The 20964-nt window shown below is 42.8% G+C and overlaps 1 protein-coding gene and 1 non-coding gene across 3 annotated transcripts; one reads left to right on the top strand and one right to left on the bottom strand.

The window, feature by feature from the left end:
- Window positions 1-40: 40 nt before the first annotated feature.
- On the bottom strand, window positions 41-12066 carry LOC134031699 (nucleolar transcription factor 1-like). 2 transcript variants are annotated; one of them, XM_062475401.1, is made up of 13 exons: window positions 11773-12065; window positions 10551-10723; window positions 9600-9683; window positions 9261-9416; window positions 8776-8840; window positions 3757-3853; window positions 1728-1775; window positions 1488-1567; window positions 1071-1260; window positions 697-744; window positions 527-610; window positions 359-427; window positions 41-279 (listed from the first exon to the last, which is right to left on the bottom strand). In XM_062475401.1, exons 1-13 carry the CDS (start codon window positions 11801-11803, stop codon window positions 193-195), a joined length of 1212 nt encoding a protein of 403 aa, XP_062331385.1. In that variant the 5' UTR covers window positions 11804-12065; the 3' UTR covers window positions 41-192. The 2 variants fall into 2 exon arrangements, with proteins under 2 accessions (XP_062331385.1, XP_062331386.1); XM_062475402.1 differs by lacking the exon at window positions 697-744 and having other exon boundaries at window positions 11773-12066.
- Window positions 10174-10286, top strand: LOC134031955 (U5 spliceosomal RNA). Its single transcript, XR_009931969.1, has one exon. It is a non-coding gene; the product is annotated as a U5 spliceosomal RNA (small nuclear RNA).
- Window positions 12067-20964: the final 8898 nt, after the last annotated feature.

Here is a 20964-nt window from a genome sequence, read left to right as displayed (position 1 = left end):
TAAAATAAAAAATTGTACGGAAACAAAAGTTGACGGGGACAACATTTTCACTCGATTTTTATTTTAGTATGCATTAACAAACTGCATACAAATTTACATTTGCGAAAACTCGAGTGCCACACCATCTTAACAGCACTGGCCTGAGATTTCAGTCCCCTTGCCTTCAGTCACTGTAGCCCAACCTTTAAAAAATCAATCTTCTTCAGAACTGGAACCATCACTGGAGCTCGCTGTCACGTTCTGTTTCAGGCACTCTTCTTTATCACTCACGTTCTCATCCTAAAAGTGTATTAATAGATCAGTTTAAATGAATGTAATGTGGTAAATTAACAAAACTATGGGTTAGAGGTCTTCTAACCTCATCATCAGAACTGTCATCTTCACTCTCTTCACTGGACGTGTCATCGATCCCATCATCTTCCGAGTCCTATGGTGGGAGAAACACTGTAAGCCCCCAGACAGAGGATGTTGGTGTTGGACACCCCAACTCCACTGTGAGTAAAAGGAATGTGTTAAATCCACTTACAGATGTTCTTTTCCTGGACCTTTGTGACTCTTTTGTTCTTTTTTTTTCTTTGCAGAACTTGGAATGATTCAAAATGGCATGTTTCTGAGGAGAATACATTTTTGTAACACAGTGACCCAAATATGCAAGACCCACATATAAATACAAGTAACAACAACATAATTACATACTCTTGGGTTGTGCTTCAAGAACTCTGCTTTCTTGATGGCTGACAAATGCTGAAAAGTGTAAATGTTAGGACCACCAGTTAAAGGATGTCAATTAAATTCACAGAAAATCATAATTGTAGTCTCAAGTCATAACTGTATACAAACATGTGTACATATGAAATATATATATATATATTAAATATAAACAAAAACAAGTAGGTACACTTTAGAAGCACAGCAGACACCAACCACCTGGAAAAGGCCCACATGAATAAAAAAGCCTGTAGCTCTTAAAGCTATTCCAAAAGGATGGTGCCAGGACCCCCCCCCCCCCCCCAAAGAAAATGTTTACTATAACTGTTACACCTTAGTGTGAAAAGATAATACAATCATACACTGAACCAGATTTGTAGCTCCACTGAGTATTTCAGAACACTTTTCTTTGCTCTCCTCTGGTAGACCTCCTTCTCTTTCTTGTTTAGCTCCTTCCATCGAGGTCTGACCATGGCCAGGCGTTGCTTGGTACTGAGGTGATGCAATTCTAACTTCTCCATTTGCTCATTGCAGAACAATGTTTTACCCCATCTGATTGAAGTGAACACAAGCAATACAGAATTACAATTAATTATTCTAGTGCACCTGCGTCAAAGAAGGTTGTGCACATCAAGAATCATGACCCCCACACTATACTGACAAATCCATTTCCACATTGTATTTCAATTATACTATTTACTAAATGAGTCAATTGTCTTATCAAAAGTCAGTCTAATTTCCCAGCTTATGAAAAAAGCCTTCAGGGCTTAATGACTCACTCAGGTGGTTTCTTGGGTTCACCAGGAAACAGTGTTTTATTCTCCTTTGGGTCAGTTGGCTTTGAGATGCCCAGGGAAGGCTGCGGTACATCATAGTGTAAATGTATTTTTTTTACAATCAACACTTGATTGAGGACAACATGTCTAGATTTGTTTTGATGAGGTAGTTTGGGAGGTTTTACATTCTACTGATAGTCAGGGTAATGTATTTTGATTGTGAGCTGACACCACTCATCTAACCTCTTTGTTGGCCTTAGTTGGTGTGTCCATGGGGCACTCCTCTATTGTCTGATTGAAAAAACAGAAACACATTTTGGGTTATAAAGATGTAAGATTACGCTTGTGGGTGCAAGGGAATGGCTGAATGGTCTGAAAATGTGCTGGTGTTAAGTTTCCATATGACAGGAAGAGCTACTAGTGACTACTATTGTGGGAATTCTGCCACAACAGTTCTTCACATTTCTCAACAAAACGTTAACTTGTGAAGCCAGAATTGGCAGGCATTCTTTAGAATCGATCTATGACTTATTATAAATTCTCAAAAGTTGATGCAGAGATGAGTAGTTAGATTAGTAATTGACATGGGTAAATTGTATTGATGTGCAAGCTAATGAGCAATCCCCCCATCCTGCCTTAAGACATAAATAACTAAATCATTGGCATAAAAACTGCAATTTTACCATCACCACTATGAAACTTAACCGTTTCTTTTCTTTCTTTTTTTTTGCATAAGTTTTCTGTGCTATCAATCATCCTCACCCAATTTGAAGTATCTTCCAATTTTTTGTTTCTCTTCCAAACTAATGCCTACAAGCAATTCCTATTTCAATGTGGACAAGAAGATACCCTTGATACTCCGACAGTATCAAAGAGGGATTTGTCTCCATCAATTTTACACTTTGCAATATTTGACCATTGTTCAAGTCCAAAAAAAATTCCCGGCCCGGGTCTTGGTGAGTGTTGAGGGACACCATCTTCAAGCCAGAACACACATTCTGGATTGGAGGTGAGTGAGGGGCTTAGGATACCCAAAGAACACGGTTTTATTGAATAATGGGTCCCATTTATTTAACCCTTGTGTTATCTTCGGGTCATTCTGACCCATCAGTCATTGTGACCCACCGTCGTATTGCAACAACTTTACCGCATACAAAAACAAAGTGAATCATTTTCTTTTAACAGTTGGGCTGTCTCAGACCCCCAACAGGAGTGGCCCACACAATCCTCCAGGACTTCCCCAGCCAGTCACACCATTTCCACACTGGTGGAATGAGCTACCCATTCAACTTGGCACCTCTCCTACAGTGCTTTCACCATGGTCTCAACACGCTTCTCTTCAGGCTCAACTCTTTTTTTGCTTGGCCTAAGTCACCGAAAGCAACACATTACTTATCTCACTAAGTGGGTATAAAGTATGAAGCTAAAATACAGCTGGCATTGGACAGATGTCCCTCTGCACGCACCAGGAATGTAGGTTTCATTATACATGTACACATTAGACACGTGTACATGTGTAACATGAAAACCCACCCACTTTTGAAAAAGGCTAATCTGTCCCCCTGCCCAACACACTTTTTTTTATAAAGAAAATTGTATTTAACGCCTGCATCTTCAGTTATTCAAAAGAGCTTTCCCATCTACATGGGAAAACAAACCCCTGGCACACATTATGTTAGGCCAATGGGAACATATGCTTTTATTGTACACATTTACATGACTTTTGAGTCTAGAAATATTTTTTTTTTAAATATTTCCTAACTCTTCTGGGTTTTCCATGACCATGTGGAAACCCAGACCTTCATCCAGATCTGAGGGACGAACGAGGAGTCTTGGCAACTTGACCGTGCTCCAGGCATCTTCACCGCCTCCCCTTCACACTGTTCTCCCAACTTTTTCACATGGAAGTTACAGACAGGGTAAACAACATAAGTGAATTTAATGAAATGTCAGAGGCCTGTTCCATAAAGGCCGCTCAAAAAAGCTGGACTTAAAATCCCAAAGCTGACTTGACTTAACAAGTCAGTCGGGGCTAAAGCAGTTCCATAAAGGCCAATTCCAGTTCATGCAATCTGACTAATTCAAGAAGTCAAGATAATTCTTAGACAGCCCAAAAGGTAGAACATGGATCAAATCGATCCACCACGTCAAAATGCAGGTGACTTCATCCTAAAATAACTTTCTTTTTCAGCTAACTGACATAAGCCTGGCTCTTTCGGTAAACTGGCTTTATGGAACAGAGCCCTGGTTACTTACAAAACAAAAAACTCACTTTTGTGGAAGCCGGCAAAGACTCCTGTTCATCGCTGTTCGGGAGTCCATGAAGTGTCACAGGACTACATAAACCAATTAAATCCAGACACAGATTTCTGAAAAACAATCGGTTTACATGATACTTTTAATATCAATACAACGGCACATACCTTTCTAATGTAAGCATAAAATAAATATCAAGGAAGTACAAAATAGTGCATATCATTAAGTATTTTACAAGTGAGAACGTGAAGGAAAAACCTGAATAAATAAGAAACATAACGACTGCCAATACTTCCATACAGGTGTACTGCATGATCCAATTAAGCGATTAACACTGTCATGCTCTGTGACATGTATTCAAATACTGAGAATGCCCATCTGACTTCAATCAACAGGAAACAAAGTGATTTTAAAGAGTTTAAATTATTTGGACTCAAATGGTCAGAGCTACAATCACCAAGACTGCTCAACTGATTCACAAGTTCAGTTCAGTGACAAAAGCGAATAATCATGAAATTAATTTCAGTGACAAAAGTGCCATTGCATCTACGGGAGGGACAACAAACTCAATTGAGTTTGCTATTTAGTAGGCTAATTTAGTGGGCTATTATGGCATGTACTGCATTTGCTACACTTGCTACAATTTTACATTCAGCGTTGAGCACATCTGCTCCAACACGTTCCCTGGTGGGTCAATTGGCATGTTGTTACCAAGAGGGGCACTTGCTCCTGCATGCGTGGCATTGAGCAATGTAACAGTAACAGCCAGAATGTTTGACCCCTACAGTAAGGGGTCCTGGGGCCCTGTTAAGCTGTGTGGCTATTTCCCTGGCATGGTTTGGGTCCATTTGTCTTGTTAGCGAGAAGGGTCCTTGCAAATAACTATAGTTGTTCTGAGTATTATCCTGTGATTAGGGAAAACGGGCCGGTGCGCTGGTGCAACTTCGTCCCCCCCACAAAAGTTCAACCTTCAATAGCGTCAGGGAGCCGCTATTGCAATGCGGGAGACTCCCGGACCCGGGAGACTTGGGATGTCTGCGTCATTCAATCTGGTCGGCGTCTACATGCCTCAACAGGCTAGCGTCAAGGAGGCACAACGTGAGCTCGCCGACCAGATACCAGGGCTCTCAAGTGTCAAGCATTGAGCGTGACAGTCACTCATTTCGGTCTTTTGACACGCACTCCCGCCACACATTGTATTTCTCACGCAGAAAAACTATAATACATGTAATATGCAGCAGCGCCCAACCGATCAAAAAAACAGAAAGTGCTACACAATAGCCAATCAGAAAATAGCACTATTGTATCTGGGTAAGATTGAACGCAACAACCAATGAAAAAAAGCATATCCTGGAATTGTTCACGTGATTCTGCTACAACATCTTCTGATAGTTTTGTTCACCCACAGAGGATCACTGGAGCTCGAGCATCACTTTGAGCACAGAGTAAGTCATGATCTCTTGTTTTAATGCTACAACAAATTCACAACTTGTTTGACACAAACAACGACAACTTGACTTATGTTAGAAAATGTTTCCCAGATAATTAGCATCAGTTTTTTATGAGTGTCTGTAACTCAGCCAACAGTTTTACAGCCTGTTCACTGATAAACACCTTCTCAGAAGTATTCTAGGCTTAGTCATATTTTCGTTATCACACGATGACTGACATATTGTCACATTATAAACGCCTCTCTCCAAATAGGCTTAATAATTTTATTACCACTAAATACATTTAATTGAGTCACGTGACTCCTGGTGGCTGAGCGGTTAGGGAATCGGGCTAGTAATCTGAAGGTTGCCAGTTCGATAACCCGTCTGTGCCAAATAACGTTGTGTCCTTGGGCAAGGCACTTCACCCTACTTGCCTCGGGGGAATGTCCCTGTACTTACTGTAAGTCGCTCTGGATAAGAACGTCTGCTAAATGACTAAATGTAAGTGTATTGCATAGTTGATGTTAGAGTTCACTTTTAAAATGATGTCATATTTTAGAATTTATATCCTGGCCATGGATGCCATAATCATTACATCTGTCTTTCAAAGATGTCTGGTAAAAATCAATCAATTAATTAATTTTGACCCCCCCAAGGGGGGAGGGGGGGGAGAAGAATGTCACTCTTGCCCGTCTTCAAAACTTGAGATCCCTGAGATACTGAGTGTGGAGCGAGGATTCCTTAGTTACTGTTCTAGGCGACTTTAACAAAGGCAATCTCAGCCATGATCTCCCCAAATAACAACCAGAGAAGGGAACACTCTGTATCACTGCTACACTACGGTCAGTAATGCCTACCACGCCGTCCCTCGAGCAGCACTGGGTCACTGACCATGCCATGGTCCACCTGATTCCTGCATACAGGCAGAAGCTAAAGCGCTGTAAGCCTGCTGTGAGGACATCAAAACAGTGGACCAGTGAGGCTATTGAAGATCTGCGGGCGTGCTTGGACTGTACTGACTGGGACATGTTCACGACTGCTACCAATAGTCTGGACGAACTCACAGAGGCTGTGACATCATACATCAGCTTCTGTGAGGACTGCTGTATACCAACACGCACCAGGGTGAGCTTCAACAACAACAAACCCTGGTTTACAGCTAAACTCAGAAGGCTGAGGCTGGACAAAGAGGTCACGTTTAGGAGTGGGGACAGATACAGTTTCAAGGAGTCGAAGTACAGGTTTAGCAAGGCGGTGAGAGAAGCTAAACGACTGTACTCAGTCGACTGTACTAAACGACTAAGACACCAGTTCTCAGCTAACGACTGCTTCTGTCTGGAGAGGGCTCAGGCAGATCACCAACTACAAGCCCAGAGCCCACCACTCCATTAAAGACTTTCTACCCACACCTACCCACCCGAGACGCCCCCTCCCCCACCACCACTAAACATGGCCCTCCACTTCACCCTCCAGCACCTGGACTCCGTGGCATCCTATGCCAGGATCCTGTTTGTGGACTTCAGCTCTGCCTTCAACACCATCATCCCGGCCCTGCTACAGGAAAAGCTCTCCCAGCTGAACGTGTCTGACTCCACCTGCAGGTGGATCACAGACTTCCTGTCTGACAGGAAGCAGTGCGTGAAGCTGGGGAAACATATGTCTGACTCCCGGTCCATCAGCACTGGATCCCCTCAAGGCTGTGTCCTTTCACCTCTGCTCTTCTCACTGTACACCAACAGCTGCACCTCCAGTCACAAGTCTGTCAAACTCCTGAAGTTTGTAGATTACACCACCCTCATTGGTCTCATTTCTGGTGGGGATGAGTCTGACTACAGGTGGAAAGCTGACAACCTGGTGACCTAGTGCAGCCAGAACAACCTATAGCTTAACCCTCTCAAGACAGTGGAGATGGTTGTGGACTTCAGGAAGAATACAGCCCCACTCACCATGTGCCACTCCCCAGTCAACACTGTGGAGTCCTTCCGCTTCCTGGGCACTATCCTCTCCCAGGACCTCAAGTGGAAACTGAACATCAGCTCCCTCACCAAGAAAGCACAACAGAGGATGTACTTCCTGCGTCAGCTGAAGAAGTTCAACCTGCCAAAAACAATGATGGTGCACTTCTACACAGCCATCATTGAGTCCATCCTCACCTCCTCCATCACCATCTGGTACGCTGCCACTGCCAAGGACAAGAGGACTGAGAAGGTGATCGGCTGCAATCTGCCTACCCTCGAGGACTTGCACACCTTGAGGACCCTGAGGCAAGCGAGAAAGATTGTGTCTGATTCCTCCCACCCTGGACACACACTGTTCCAGCCACTCCCTTCCGGCCCATCAGGACCAAAACCTAACACCATGAGAACAGTTTCTTTCGGTCTGCAGCTAGCCTCATCAACAAGGCCCAGGACCCCCAACTGACACTAACTCACTTATAAAATACTTAGCATTGCATTAACTCTACTCTGATTCACAGCCTACTGAACTCTCATTACTTTATGTTACTTTATATTTGATTGCATACTGTACAGTTTGTCAGTATTTTGTTGTAAATATCAACAACAAAAAATACATTTAGTACTTTTTATATATTAAGACTGAACACACTTTTAGAATTCATATGTTTACTGTATGCACCGGCCCACCAAAGTAATTTCCTTGTTGTGTAAACTATTAAACTGTATTCTGATTCAAATGTAACTGCAGCCATGCCATGGCCTACCAACAGAGGGCAGTTCTGCCTTGTGTTGGCAAGGTGGCTTGTTAATGGCCTATTGATGAAAGTGTTTAAGGAAAGTCATGCAATCCCTCCTGACCTTCCAGAAGCTCGCCCTATGATGATCCCTCCTCCACAGGGCACCACGGGTCACTGAATGGTTTGATGAGTATGAATATTATGTGCCTCGTGCTAGGGCCTTCAGATCTCAACCTAGTTGAACAGTTATGGGAGATTTAGATAGACATGTTAACGCTCTTCACCATCATCCTCCAACCACCAAATGAGGGAATATATTTTGAAATAACAGTGTACCATGAAGCAGATCTTGAATCTTGTGATGGCTCAACACCATGCAAGACACTATATGTTGGCGTTTCCTGTCACTTGTTTCTATATTAAAAGGTGATGCTGAAGAAATCAGGGATTTCTGTTCTTATGTTAATCCCAACAAGTAGATCAGCTATTGCTTTATCTGTTCATAAATTCCATCTTATCCATTCATATACTGTATAAGTGTTCCTACTATAACCTATTGTGTTCTGATGACAGTCACCGGTCTATGATGTGGAATCCGCATGCCTATAATAACAAACACCATTTAGACATGTTATCTTTGTTTTTCTCCATGTGATTATAAACCCCATCCTCTGACCTACATGTTTCAGAGAGACTTTGCTCGTACCGCTTTGTCTGAACAGATCATCTTCATGTGGAGGTGTTTGTTAATCTTTCTCTCTCCATTCAGCTGGTTGTCTGATACTTACTAGATTCTAGATCCTAAACTCATGGTCACACCGTTTCAGTGGAGATAGATTTTTTAACTTTTTTCCACAGTTTCCTTTGTAAAATTCTCTTACGCTATTTCAAGGATGTTTCTACTTGCCTTCTGTGTTCCTTTTCTTCTGTATACCGTTTCTTTGCTGCCTGGAACTTCTCGATGTATATACCCTATTCACAAAAACAAAACAAGCATTACTTAGTAACAGGATTACCTCTGTCAGGCCTTTCACTGGACACAATATCTAAAGCTGTTGCTGCTCCTGGGAGTAGAATGGTAGGCAAATGAAAGCAGTTAGCTTGAGGAAGAAACATCATAGATGGGTTGATACATTTGGGACAAAGGCAGCGTTTGGCCGCAAAGATATCCCAGCATAATAAACTTAAATACTCAACGGGTGCACCGAGGTCTGCTATTATGTTATCATGAGTTTCATTTTTATTGTCAAGTTACATTTATTGTACAAGGGAATTGGCTACAATGTGAGTCAGTCAGGAAAGCTTTGATTTCCTTCCAAATCCTCACCAATCTGAGACATTTACTGCTTTTAGACAGTCAGGTTTGTGTGTTGTTTTTCTATTTTTACTAACCTTCTCCTCCTCTGGAAGACCCTTGTACTCTTTGTTGGTCAACTTCAAAATTTCAACAGCATTCATCTCTGGGTACTGCTCCTCAAACATTCTGTGCTTCTCCTGATAGAAGATGGCGTTTGGAGGACATGGTCTTTTCAGGCCTTTAGCGTATACCTATCAACAGTACAGCAGGTCATTTCTCTTCAAATGATCAACATCACAGGGAGACAAATGGATTTTAACAACATATTTATATAGAAGCCTATTAACAAGGGTGAGAAGAAAAAAAATCTACAAGCCTCATGTCTCATTGCTACCAATTTCAGGCATTTTTGGAATGAGTGCCTTTTCGCTTACCTTCAAGTTATCTCCCTTGAACGGACTGTCAATAGCAACCTCAGCATCACTGATCAGGTCAGAGAGAGTACGACTCTTACGAATCTGGCCAGAAAAACACACAAGTTGCTTCACTGACACCATTTGATCACATCATGCATGATCTTGTGTAAACAAAATAAGAATACAAATTGTTTAAATTCAACAAAGTCATTAAAAGTGCTGCAAAATGCCATCTGAGTTGAGATTTCTAGTACTTTTGTATACATCAGCTCACTCAGTATTAGAAAATGTTTTGTGCTGTAAACCAAAGCAAGTTACTTGTGGGCACGAAATTTGCAGGGCTTAAAATTGCGAATATTTTGGTTGCATATGCTCCAGAAATTGTGTCTGTACAACCTCAAAATATATTTGGGAGCATTTGTGCAGGTGCAAATAATCGTTATGGTGCGACCTGTTTTAATTTCTTCACAAAACGCTCGCTAATGAGGCCTACGTATTTAATGTACGAGGCACAGGCATACGGAAGTGAAGTGTCTCGAGTTAAATGCCACCGACCAGCCAATCAGAAACAACATTTCCTTCAATCTTCAGTAGACTCTGGTTTCTCTTCAGTGCGCACAAGCCTTTCTCCTTTCACTAAAGACTTTGTGGAGAGGAACATCACAAGTATCAACCCATTTTTTGATGCCCTGCTCAGGCGGGGCTGCCTGAACTGTTTAAAACATGAGATGGTGGTATGGTATGATAAGGTATGGTAATCTCACGCCAAACTTTTGATAAAACTTGAGAACCCTATAAATCTATAACATCAAATGTTTTGTTGTGGTGCTCATTAATATTTGGTGAGTGCTCCTACATTTTTGCTGGTACTCCTAACTTTTTAAAGTTGGGAGCAACAGTGCCACCAAGTAAAAAAAAGTCATTGGACTGACCATAAAGCTCTCACACACCAGCAGTCAAGTCACCAACCTTTTTTGAGAGCTCTTTCCACTTCCTGTCACACATTTCTGCTGTATATGGATGGAATGCCACTTTCTCCCAGTTCATTTTCTTTTGCCTCTGAGTGTATGCACTCATGTCCCTTTTTGGTATGTTGCCTTTCATACCAGAAAATAGCCTCTGAAGATCCGCCTTACTCCAGGCTGTAATGCAAGAACATATTAATGCAAACATCAGCAGCAGTAACAGCTCAATCCACAGGTACATGCTTTTTGCACTGTTAGGACAAGGTCAAAGTTAGTGCTGGTTGGTTGAGACTGCTCTGAGGGAACACGACTATTTGATTTAGGTTCAGTGATTGTATGTTGTCTGTCTATGCTCCAACATTACATGTTTCTAGCTTTCAGACTTTGGCAGGAGAGAGTAATGGCTGTTTCCAAGAGGTCCTGGTACGCAATTAACATTTCTGGTACTCTAAATAACAAAAAAGGAGAGGTGCTGGTTGTGCATACTGATAGGAACCATCCCACTTTCAGAACAGACTATAGGAATTAGAATTGGTCAGGCTTTGAGTTTTTTAAACTTTTTTTAGTGGGCGATGCTCAACGTTTTGATTGACACTTGGTGGCTGAACAATCACAAACATCCAAACCTGTCTCCCTCGTAATTCTGTAACAACTTGAACTATCAAATGAGTGTAAGTGGCCATGACTTCTTCATATTTGGTCAATGTGAAGAACCTACGATTTGTCTTGGACACACAAAACATGCCTACACAATTTGTCATTGCACACATCATGAATTCAGCCATTTGTGGTTTTGTATTTGCAACTTCGTGTGACTGTGTAGGCTACATGAGCACAGATTCCACGCATGTAGTCCAATTTTCTAGCTTTGGACCAATGAACGCTTAGAATTAGGTGTTTTCTCATATTACTGTACAGAAAAATCCATGATGGCACACAAATGGAATCGAACTGCTCGAATGGATTGTAAACTCGCTTTCTTTATATTAATTGAGTGGCTACTAAGCAGCATTCTCTAATATAGAGTGTAGAGTTCTTGTTATTTTATTACCAAATGCATGGACGGTGATTGAGTTATTAAGTGCATCATAAGGAATTAGGTAGCTCTAGCCATGTGGCCGTCGCCTCATCTCATCTCGGACCTGGTAGAAAGACTAGTAGCCTAAGTTTTTTCCTAAGTAAGAAAGCCTCCGAATGAAGTTACTAGTAAGTGGGATGATATTTACCTTGTTCGTTAATAGGCAAGCATGTCTCCATTTTTTTGGTTTATCCTAAATCTTAATACATTATTTTCCAAGTAGGCTATCTTACTGGGGGTTTGATTGAATAGACTGATATAAAACCCACAGCACCTCAGGGTATTTATCAGCTATATGAGACAGGCTACAACATGTCTGAAGTTACCGTCTAAACTTAGGAAATTGCTAGTGATGTAAAAAAAAAAAAAAAACGTTCACATCCACACACATAGTCTAACCATATACTTAAATACTGAAGCTATCGCTTGTAGCATTATTGACTTCTTCTTTTACTGAATTTATGGTAGGTGAGGTGAATCACCGCCACCTTCTGTTCAAAAGTGTGAACCGGTGGACTTCACGATGGCTGTGTCTACCGCGCACTTTACTAAGTACACTGCAATGCAGTGCACTGCAATACAGTGCACTTACATCTGTAGTGCACTCCGTCGCTGAGTAGTGCTGTCTCAAATGGAACACTTAAGTTAACCACTTGGCGGGAAATGACGGACGCAAATCTGATTGTGACACCTGCGAATCTAAGGCGGAAATGACGGACTCAAATCTGCTCGCGAGTCATTTCGTCCGCCATTATTTTAGAAATGAAATGAAAAGCTGCCGAAAAGGGCTCCTCCTCTTCCGCTACGTAGCCAATATGGCGCCCGTTTATGGCGAGTATGTTGAATTTTATCAGCAGAGTGGTGCTGCTGACGATGCGTATGAAGGAGGCTGACGACTTCTCTCATTATAGGACATTTATTTCAGAACAATGAAATGTGGCCATCTGCCAGTTGGGTTGATCGCGAACCAACTTTTTAAAGTAAAGACGTTACGCATAAAAATGGCCATGTACGGGAAGTCAATTAGGTCACAATACAATACATGAACATTCATCACATTAATTATTGTGTGCTCTTGCGCCCTCTTGTGTCGCTAAGAGTAAATAATATTTACAGTCATGTAACCTGAGAACATAAAAAATAGGCTTACATTTTAACACCCCCACTTGTACTCAGGTTGGTAACACAAAAAACACCAAAACAAGTTAAACAAATGTGTACCTTTGGCTTACACATATTAGTCACCAAAAAGAAGACCTGCAAACTTTCCCAGTTTGAACTTGCTGACAGGCTTCGTCATCACATCAGCGACCATTTCATCAGTAGCACAATACATTAAATTCACCTTACCCTCATTCGCAGTAGACCTAATAAAGTGATACCTAATGTCTATGTGTTTACAACGCTTTCTATTTACAGGATTTCTGGCAAGAGCAATCGTCCCCTGATTGTCTTCGTGTATTACCATTTGTGTGTATTGGTAACCATCCATATTCTCCAGTAATTGTTCTAGGTAAAGGCATTCCTGAACAGTAGAAGCAAGTGCCATATACTCTGCTTCGCATGTGGAAAGTGCAACAGTAGGTTGCTTCTTAGACTTCCATGAAACAAGTGCACTGTTTTCACTAAGACTAACACAGTATCCCGAGGTACTGCGGCGATCACTGATATCAGTCGCCCAGTCTGCATCACTGTAGGCTTTTATACCAAGATTCTCAGTGCTTCTCCTAAAGGTTAAACCTTTGCCTGCTGTACCTTTAAGGTATCGCAGGACATGCTTCACAGTAACCCATTGCTCCTCTGTAGGCTCGGCTAGGTACTGTGACAGCCTGCTCACCACAAAACTCAGATCAGGCCTACTGCAGGTCGTCAGGTATATCAGACTGCCCACGGCCTCTCTGTACATCCTGATATCTGTCATTTTAACGGCATCATTACTGTATTCAAGCTTTTTCTCACAAGGAGTATCTCTCACCCTGCATTCTGACATGTTGAAACGCTGTAGAATTTTGTTAATGTACTTCTCTTGTGACATCTTAATGCATCCATCAGAAAAATCAAAATCAATACCAAGAAAATGTTTGAGTTGCCCCAAATCTTTCATCTTGAATTGCTCTGCAAGCATCCCTTTCACCCTTTTCAGTTTTCCTTCATCGCTTGCAGCGATGATCAAGTCATCAACCCACACAATTATGATTAATTTCCCTTCTTTAGACTCTTGGGAATAAACACAGTTGTCAGCTTGGTTTTGTGTGAAACCATTTTCAGTTAAGCAATCATGTAAAACCCTGTTCCAGTTTCTTCCAGACTGTTTGAGACCATAAAGCGATTTCTCTAGCCTATAGACTACACCCTCTTTTTCTTCATAGCCCTCTGGTGGATTGATGTAGATTTCGTGGTCGATGGGGGCGTGTAAGAACGCGGTTTTCACGTCCATTTGGTGGACCAGTAAATTTTCCTGCACTGCCTTCTGTATCACAATTCTAACACTGGTTAGATCTGCTGTAGGTGAAAACGTTTCCCCATAGTCTACCCCCATTTTCTGGCTGTAGCCCTTGGCGACAAATCGAGCCTTGTACTGGTCATTCCCATCTACACCAGACTTGATTGCGTAAACCCACCTACCCCCCACTGGTTTCTTGCCCACGGGTAGTGTTGTTGGGGTAAAGGTTTTATTCTCATTTAGAGACTGGATTTCCTCATTCATTGCTTTTCTCCATTCTTTTGAATTGTCTGACTGCATTGCTTCACCATAAGTTTGCGGAATGCCACAAACTGCTCTGCAGCAGTAGTCTACTGTGACATGCATCCCGTCACTATCACTGTCTTCTCTCACGAAGTCGTCTAGGTAATTTGGTGCCCTCCTTTCTCTAGTTGGATACCGCCTACTCTCAGGATCGACGCTTGTAACAGTTTCATTATGCTCAGTAGACTCATTTGCTGCCCTTGGACTATCGCAATGTGGACTTTTACCGGGTTCATTTTGCTCTAGAGCCTTTTCTGCACTCCTGTTGACCCCCTGCGTCCCCCTAGTCCTGACTCTGTGCCCCACACTGTCATCATTTAGATCTGGCTCATCTGTCTGTGTTTGTTTTTCTGCAGCTGTTTTGCTCACAAATTTCACCAGCCTGTGTTTTTGCACTTTGTTTGTATCTGGGTGGTACACCAAATACGCTGGGCTATTTTTATCGTACCCCACAAAACGCCCCTGATCACACCTGGAGTCAAGCTTTCCCTTTTCCTGCTTATAGTTGTAGCAAACAGACCCGAATCGTTGCATTCTGGACACATTGGGCTTTTTGTTTGTCAACATCTCGTAAGGAGTCAGCCCTGTGCGCTTGTTCAAGCATCTGTTGCGTACCGTTGCTGCTGTTTGTACTGCGTAGTGCCAAAGGTGTTTTGGTAACTCACTTTCAATTAGCATGCACCTGCCCATCTCGAAAAGAGTACGCCACCCACGTTCTGCTGTTCCATTTTGGTGTGGTGAGTACGGAGCTGTCGTCTCATGCCTAATTTTGCTTTTCCTCAGCAGCGCCTGGAACTCACCACCTGTGAACTCAGTTCCATTATCAGATCGCACACACTTCACCTTCCCATAAGGGGATACATCTGCAAGGAATTTTTCAGTTGCCTGCACTGCGTCACTCTTTTTCTTTAGAAAGTAAACAAATACTGCATTTGAGTAGTCATCGGTGAAAGACTGTGCATATTTGTACCCATCTAATGACTCAGTGGCTATTGGACCTGCAAGATCTGTGTGTATCATTTCTAAAGGAGCCTTTGCTCTGGCATCGGGGTTCCTATTTCTAGTTTGTGTAAACTTCCCTTGAATACACACCTCACACTCTTGCTCAGGCTTGCTCATTTTTCCCTTGATCTGCATACCATCAACAACATCATGTAACCTAAGCACATCATCATAATTACAGTGGCCTAGTATCTCATGCCATGCTTGGATGTCGTGGGTTGCATTACACTTATCATCAGTTGACTCAATCTCAGTGTGCAGGTAGTACAACCTGCCATACACATGAATGTCAAACCTGGTACCATATCTGGTTATAAAGACATCATTGTCTTCTTTGAAGACGACTGTGGACCCATTCGTGGTTGCTGCCTTCACCGAGAAAATGTTCTGCGGGTACGACGGCACATACAGAGCGTCCAACAGTTTTGCATTGCACCGTCCACTGCTGTCGATGAGGGTAACCACTGCCGTGCCTCTCCGCTGAGCGACGCCGCTGCATCTGGTCCCATCAGCCAACTCGACGCTGTGAGTCTCCGGCCTGAAGGTGCTGTCGAAACTTGTGAACAAGGCGATGTCGTTGATGATATGGGATGTGGCCCCGGTGTCCACCATCAGGCCCCTTTCCTGGATGGTGCGCGCCGGCTTCCGCTGGTCACTGGCCCGTCCGTCCGCCATCTTGAACGCTAAGTCCTCCTTTACCTCAGCATTCTCCGACACTTTGCTCACGCCGTCCCTTCGGTCTCTGTTTTTGTCTTTTTGTCTGCATGTCGCGTCCCTGTGTGTGTCACTTTTGCAAACACTACACCACGTCTTCTGTCGACACGCTCTCGCTCGGTGCCCCTTGGTCCCGCACTTGAAGCACACAATCTCGCTGTCGTCTTTGCCCGGTCCATGTGCGCTGCTACTGGGAGGTCGCCGTCCGGTTCTCCCCTGGGTCTTCATCACGCTGTCATCGTTCGACCCGGTTGCTCTGATGTTCTCGGTTTCCTCGAAACTCCGCAATTTGGTCTTGAAGTCAGCAAATGTGATGTTTTCGTAGGTGTGCGCCACATGAATTGCGAATGGCTTGAAGCTCTCTGGCAATCCCTTCAGCACCATAGCCACCAGCAAACTGTCCCCCAGCGTTTCTCCCGCGCTTCTCAGGGCAGTTATGGCGGTCTCTGCTCTAATGATATAGTCCATTACACTTTCGCCAATGGACTTTTGAAGTGAGGTCAGCGTGTTGTACAAACTAATTATACAAGGCTTTCCCTTCCCTGCATAATAGTCTCTCAGAATATTTAATGCTTTTCTGCCATCATCTTGCGCATCTCTCATTACCAGAGACAGACTTTTGTCATCTAGCAGTAGGATCAACTCTGCATACGCGTCCGCGTTTTTCTCAGGATCTGCTGCTTTTTCAGCTTCTTCTACTGGCTCATTCAACACAGTGTTTTTCAGCCCTAATAAACGAAAGTGTCCCAACAATTTAGTTTCCCAAACTTCATACTTTGCTTCGTCGCCGTCGAATACCAGTTGATGTAGCCTGCTGCTACTTGCCCTTCGTTGCTCTGACATGCTAGCTTGCCCCTCTTCTCAGGTTAGCAGCCTTCCTCAGCACGCGATCCGTTGCAACTTTCTTGGCTTTCGTCGACTATCTTCTCCTCCAAACGTCTCCTGGGCCCATAACCTGTTGAATTTTATCAGCAGAGTGGTGCTGCTGACGATGCGTATGAAGGAGGCTGACGACTTCTCTCATTATAGGACATTTATTTCAGAACAATGAAATGTGGCCATCTGCCAGTTGGGTTGATCGCGAACTAACTTTTTAAAGTAAAGACGTTACGCATAAAAATGTCCATGTACGGGAAGTCCATTAGGTCACAATACAATACATGAACATTCATCACATTAATTATTGTGTGCTCTTGCGCCCTCTTGTGTCGCTAAGAGTAAATAATATTTACAGTCATGTAACCTGAGAACATAAAAAATAGGCTTACATTTTAACAGAGTAGTGTCCATCGTTGTACACTGCATTTTTTGACCGTTTGCAGTGCGTCATCCGGGTACTTTCAGTGCCCTGAATTCTGCTGGTTTTGTGAGTGTAAGCGCCCTAAGCACTGAAAGTCAGTGCTCGAAGTGCACAAGTGCGCGGTAGTAGACACAGCCTAAGTCAACCCTGTGTCAACCACCGAAATCAGCTAAATAAATACATCAGGCTATAAAATGAACACCTATCTACACACCCACCTTCGTCCTCCTAACAACGTTTGGTCCCCAAGTTATTGGTGCATTCCCTCCACTTTCTGCCCGGGAGTATGGATCTGCTTACTGGACAATCTAAATCCCTCCAATTTAAAACTACACACCCTGCACTAAATTGATGGACGATCATGTGGGTTTTTAGGGTCTGCTTCTGAACGAAGCTCTTGAAGCAGACGTGGCCGAATGCTGTTGTGAATCAGCATGTGTCTCTTCAGGTTGGTAGACAGGGTGAACTCACGTGACACTTGTGCTCGCCCTGACAAACACAAACATAAAAAGGTTCACTCAGGAGGGGGAGCAAACACCAAAATAAAGCTGTGTAGTAAGTGCACATTTAAGAAAAAATAACAGGTGTAGGTAATAGAAAAAGTAAAGGAAATGTTTTGATGCGTGTTGTGTAGTTAATGAAGAACAAAGAGTCAGACTCAGTTAAGGAAGATTAAATACTTATTTTCTAGTCTGGCTGTCACTCCACCCAATGTCTGTTCTCAAACCATTTCCTTAAACCACCACCAGGAGGAGCAGTGACTGCTTGTCTCTCTGCCAGACAAATAATCAACACAAATGAATGAATTAAAACCTTTATTGCCCCGAGGGGAATTTGTTCTGCACCAAGAGCTTGAAAACAGATACATTCAACACTGTAGACAGGACAGTACAGTGGACATAACATAATTATTAAAAAGCACAGCGATACAATAAATGCAAGAATAAAAGTAAAATTTCTGGGGAAATTGTAGGGTGTGCTTGCTTGCTTGCTTCGGTTGCAGAGGAGTCAGTTTTTTAATGACATTTTTACAACAGATATTTCAGTATATTTTATATAAAAATGCATTATTTATAAAGATTACATACATTTAAAAGCATTTTTTTTTGCTGCTCATTTTCAACTGAAAATACGAGTGAAGTGTAGAATGAAATACCGTATTTTTCGAATAAACGCCGCCCTCGAATAAACGCTGCACCAAAAATGAACGTTATTTAATAAACGCCGCTGCGTTTATTCGAAGAAATACGGCAGTTGTCTTCTCATTTCCCCTGCAAGAGGGAATGGTGATCAGCAGCCTCATAGTTGAATCAAAACGAATACATTTGGCAGACCGGTGTTAAAATTGACCTAATCTCTATGACTTAAACGTCCTTTTAAGTTTTTCCCTTCTCTTGATATTTTAGGCATTTAGCCTACTCATATTGCATTCATTCATTAATAAAGAACCCCCTTTGAAGATTATTCCAACAACGAGGATGAAATCGCGATTCAAACAGTAGGCTAATTATTCCCCCAAAAACGTAAATAAGCTTGACATTTATTTAGTGGAAAATCGCTCATTCATAAAAAGCTCACTGGTAGCAATCATTGTCAGTAACAACGCAAAATGCGATGTATCCCTGTGTGGAGAAGCAGCCCCAGTAAATTCCTACTACTACAGTAGCCTACAGTTAGCCTGGTCCTAACCAGACTCTCGTACATTGCATTTGTACAGAGAGTCTGGCCTCGCTCCATTGACAAACGTTGACTTCCTTGTAGGCGGGTACTCTGTTGAAGTTTAAAACTATTGGATCTGCCCAGAGCCACTCTGATCTGCCATAACCAAACGCTAGCGTTCGCCTTAGCCAAGTCCTTCACCACTACTGTAACAGAGCTAGCTGCCGTAGCTGGAAAATCAAACTGTTCCCGAACCCCGTGGGGAGGAGGGCCACAACATCATGGCCACCAACAAAACTCAGCAAAACTTGTTCTTGCTCCGGCTTTATCTGTTGGATATTCGGCAGCGTTGCCACAACGGACCGAATGGCTTTGCTCGCATCTTTCTCCGCCGCCATTACGGAATTACAACACAAACTAACGCACAACATCAACGTCATCGTTCTCAGCCACTCCCTCTGTTCGCTGATTCGCCGGTAGAAAATCAACCTGAAAAATCTGACTTACGTACCTCATGGCCAGACCTATGTACAGAAGCAAAAATAAAATTGAGCGGAAGTACGTAGGAGGGCAGCCAAGACGAACAGAGCAGTAAGTCTAGTAGGGTACAGTAGGCCCTACTAGACTTACTGCTCTGTTCGTCTTGGTAGCGATTGCGTTGGTTGAATTCGATACAACGTTCCGTTGTACGGTTTAGCCTGAAATTAATTATTTTCATGACAGATTGACAAAGTTTAGGCTGTGGCAATGAAGTTCAGGTTAGTAGTCAGATAGTGTCACCTATTGAAATACTTTTGATTTAAGTAAGAGGAGTGCCGAACATGTTCTGTCGCCGTTTGACTTCCTAAACAGCTGTGGAGATGTTTTTGTTCTAGCTACTGGTACTGTAGCCTAATAGTGTGTCTCGCGTAGGCTACAGCATTGCAGTGAGCTACACTGGTTTGAAACCACAGGTAATGATAATTTCACCAACAAATCGTTTACTTGTAATCTAATGTCATAATAAATCCTACAACGAAAATGTATTCCCCTTCTAGTGATATTTTCAAGCATTTAGCCTACTCATATTGCATAATTCATTAAGACCACCCTTTGAAACAAGCGAACCCCCTTTGAAACAAGCGAACCCCCTTTGAAACAAGCTACTGTAACAACGTTGTCACTGGCAGTATTTCAGATGGAATCGCGATTCAAACAGTAGGCCTACCGTCTGCTAACTGAAAATATGCCCCTCAAAACGTAAATAAGTTTGACATTAATTTAGGGGAAAATGGCTAATTCAAAAGAAGTTTGCTAGAGGCAAGCTAGCTGCTGTTGCTAGCCACACTTCACTGATTGTTTGAAAGCGCCGGAAATTAGAATGTTTCTTTTGACATAAAGTGAGAGGCAGTTAGAACCGAAACTGTACTGTACTGTAGCTAGTGGTACGTGCCAGTGGAGCGAGTGGTACGTGACAGTGGCTCTACTGGCACCTAGTGGTACGTGCCAGTGGAGCTAGTGGTACGTGACAGTAGCTAGTGGTACATGCCAGTGCCTCCGCTGGTACATGACAGTACTAGCTAGTGGTACATGCCAGTGCCTCCGCTGGTACATGACAAGGGCTAGTGGTACGTGACAGTGCCTCCGCTGGTACATGACAGTTACTGTTCTGTTGATAGTGGTACGCAAGTGTCTCGTGGCAGTTGCATTGGGTGTCTTGCAGCTTTTGTTTACTGTCATGTAGCCTAACTGCCCCGCGGCCATTTTAGAATAGAATTGTTTAAGTATGTGTGGCGGCCTGTGGAAACCCGTGGATGTCGCGGCCGCTCATTGTTGGCTATAAGCCATAAAAGATCGAAAATCGTTTTCTGTCAAAATTGAGATTTTTGATGTTTTGTATAGTTAACACCCTAAACTTCATTGTAATGTACAAAAAGTAT

Source organism: Osmerus eperlanus, chromosome 12 (genome assembly GCF_963692335.1).
Source record: "Osmerus eperlanus chromosome 12, fOsmEpe2.1, whole genome shotgun sequence".
Taxonomy (NCBI): domain Eukaryota; kingdom Metazoa; phylum Chordata; class Actinopteri; order Osmeriformes; family Osmeridae; genus Osmerus; species Osmerus eperlanus.
Note: the sequence above shows the minus strand (reverse complement) of the source record. Positions and strands in the feature narration are given on the sequence as shown.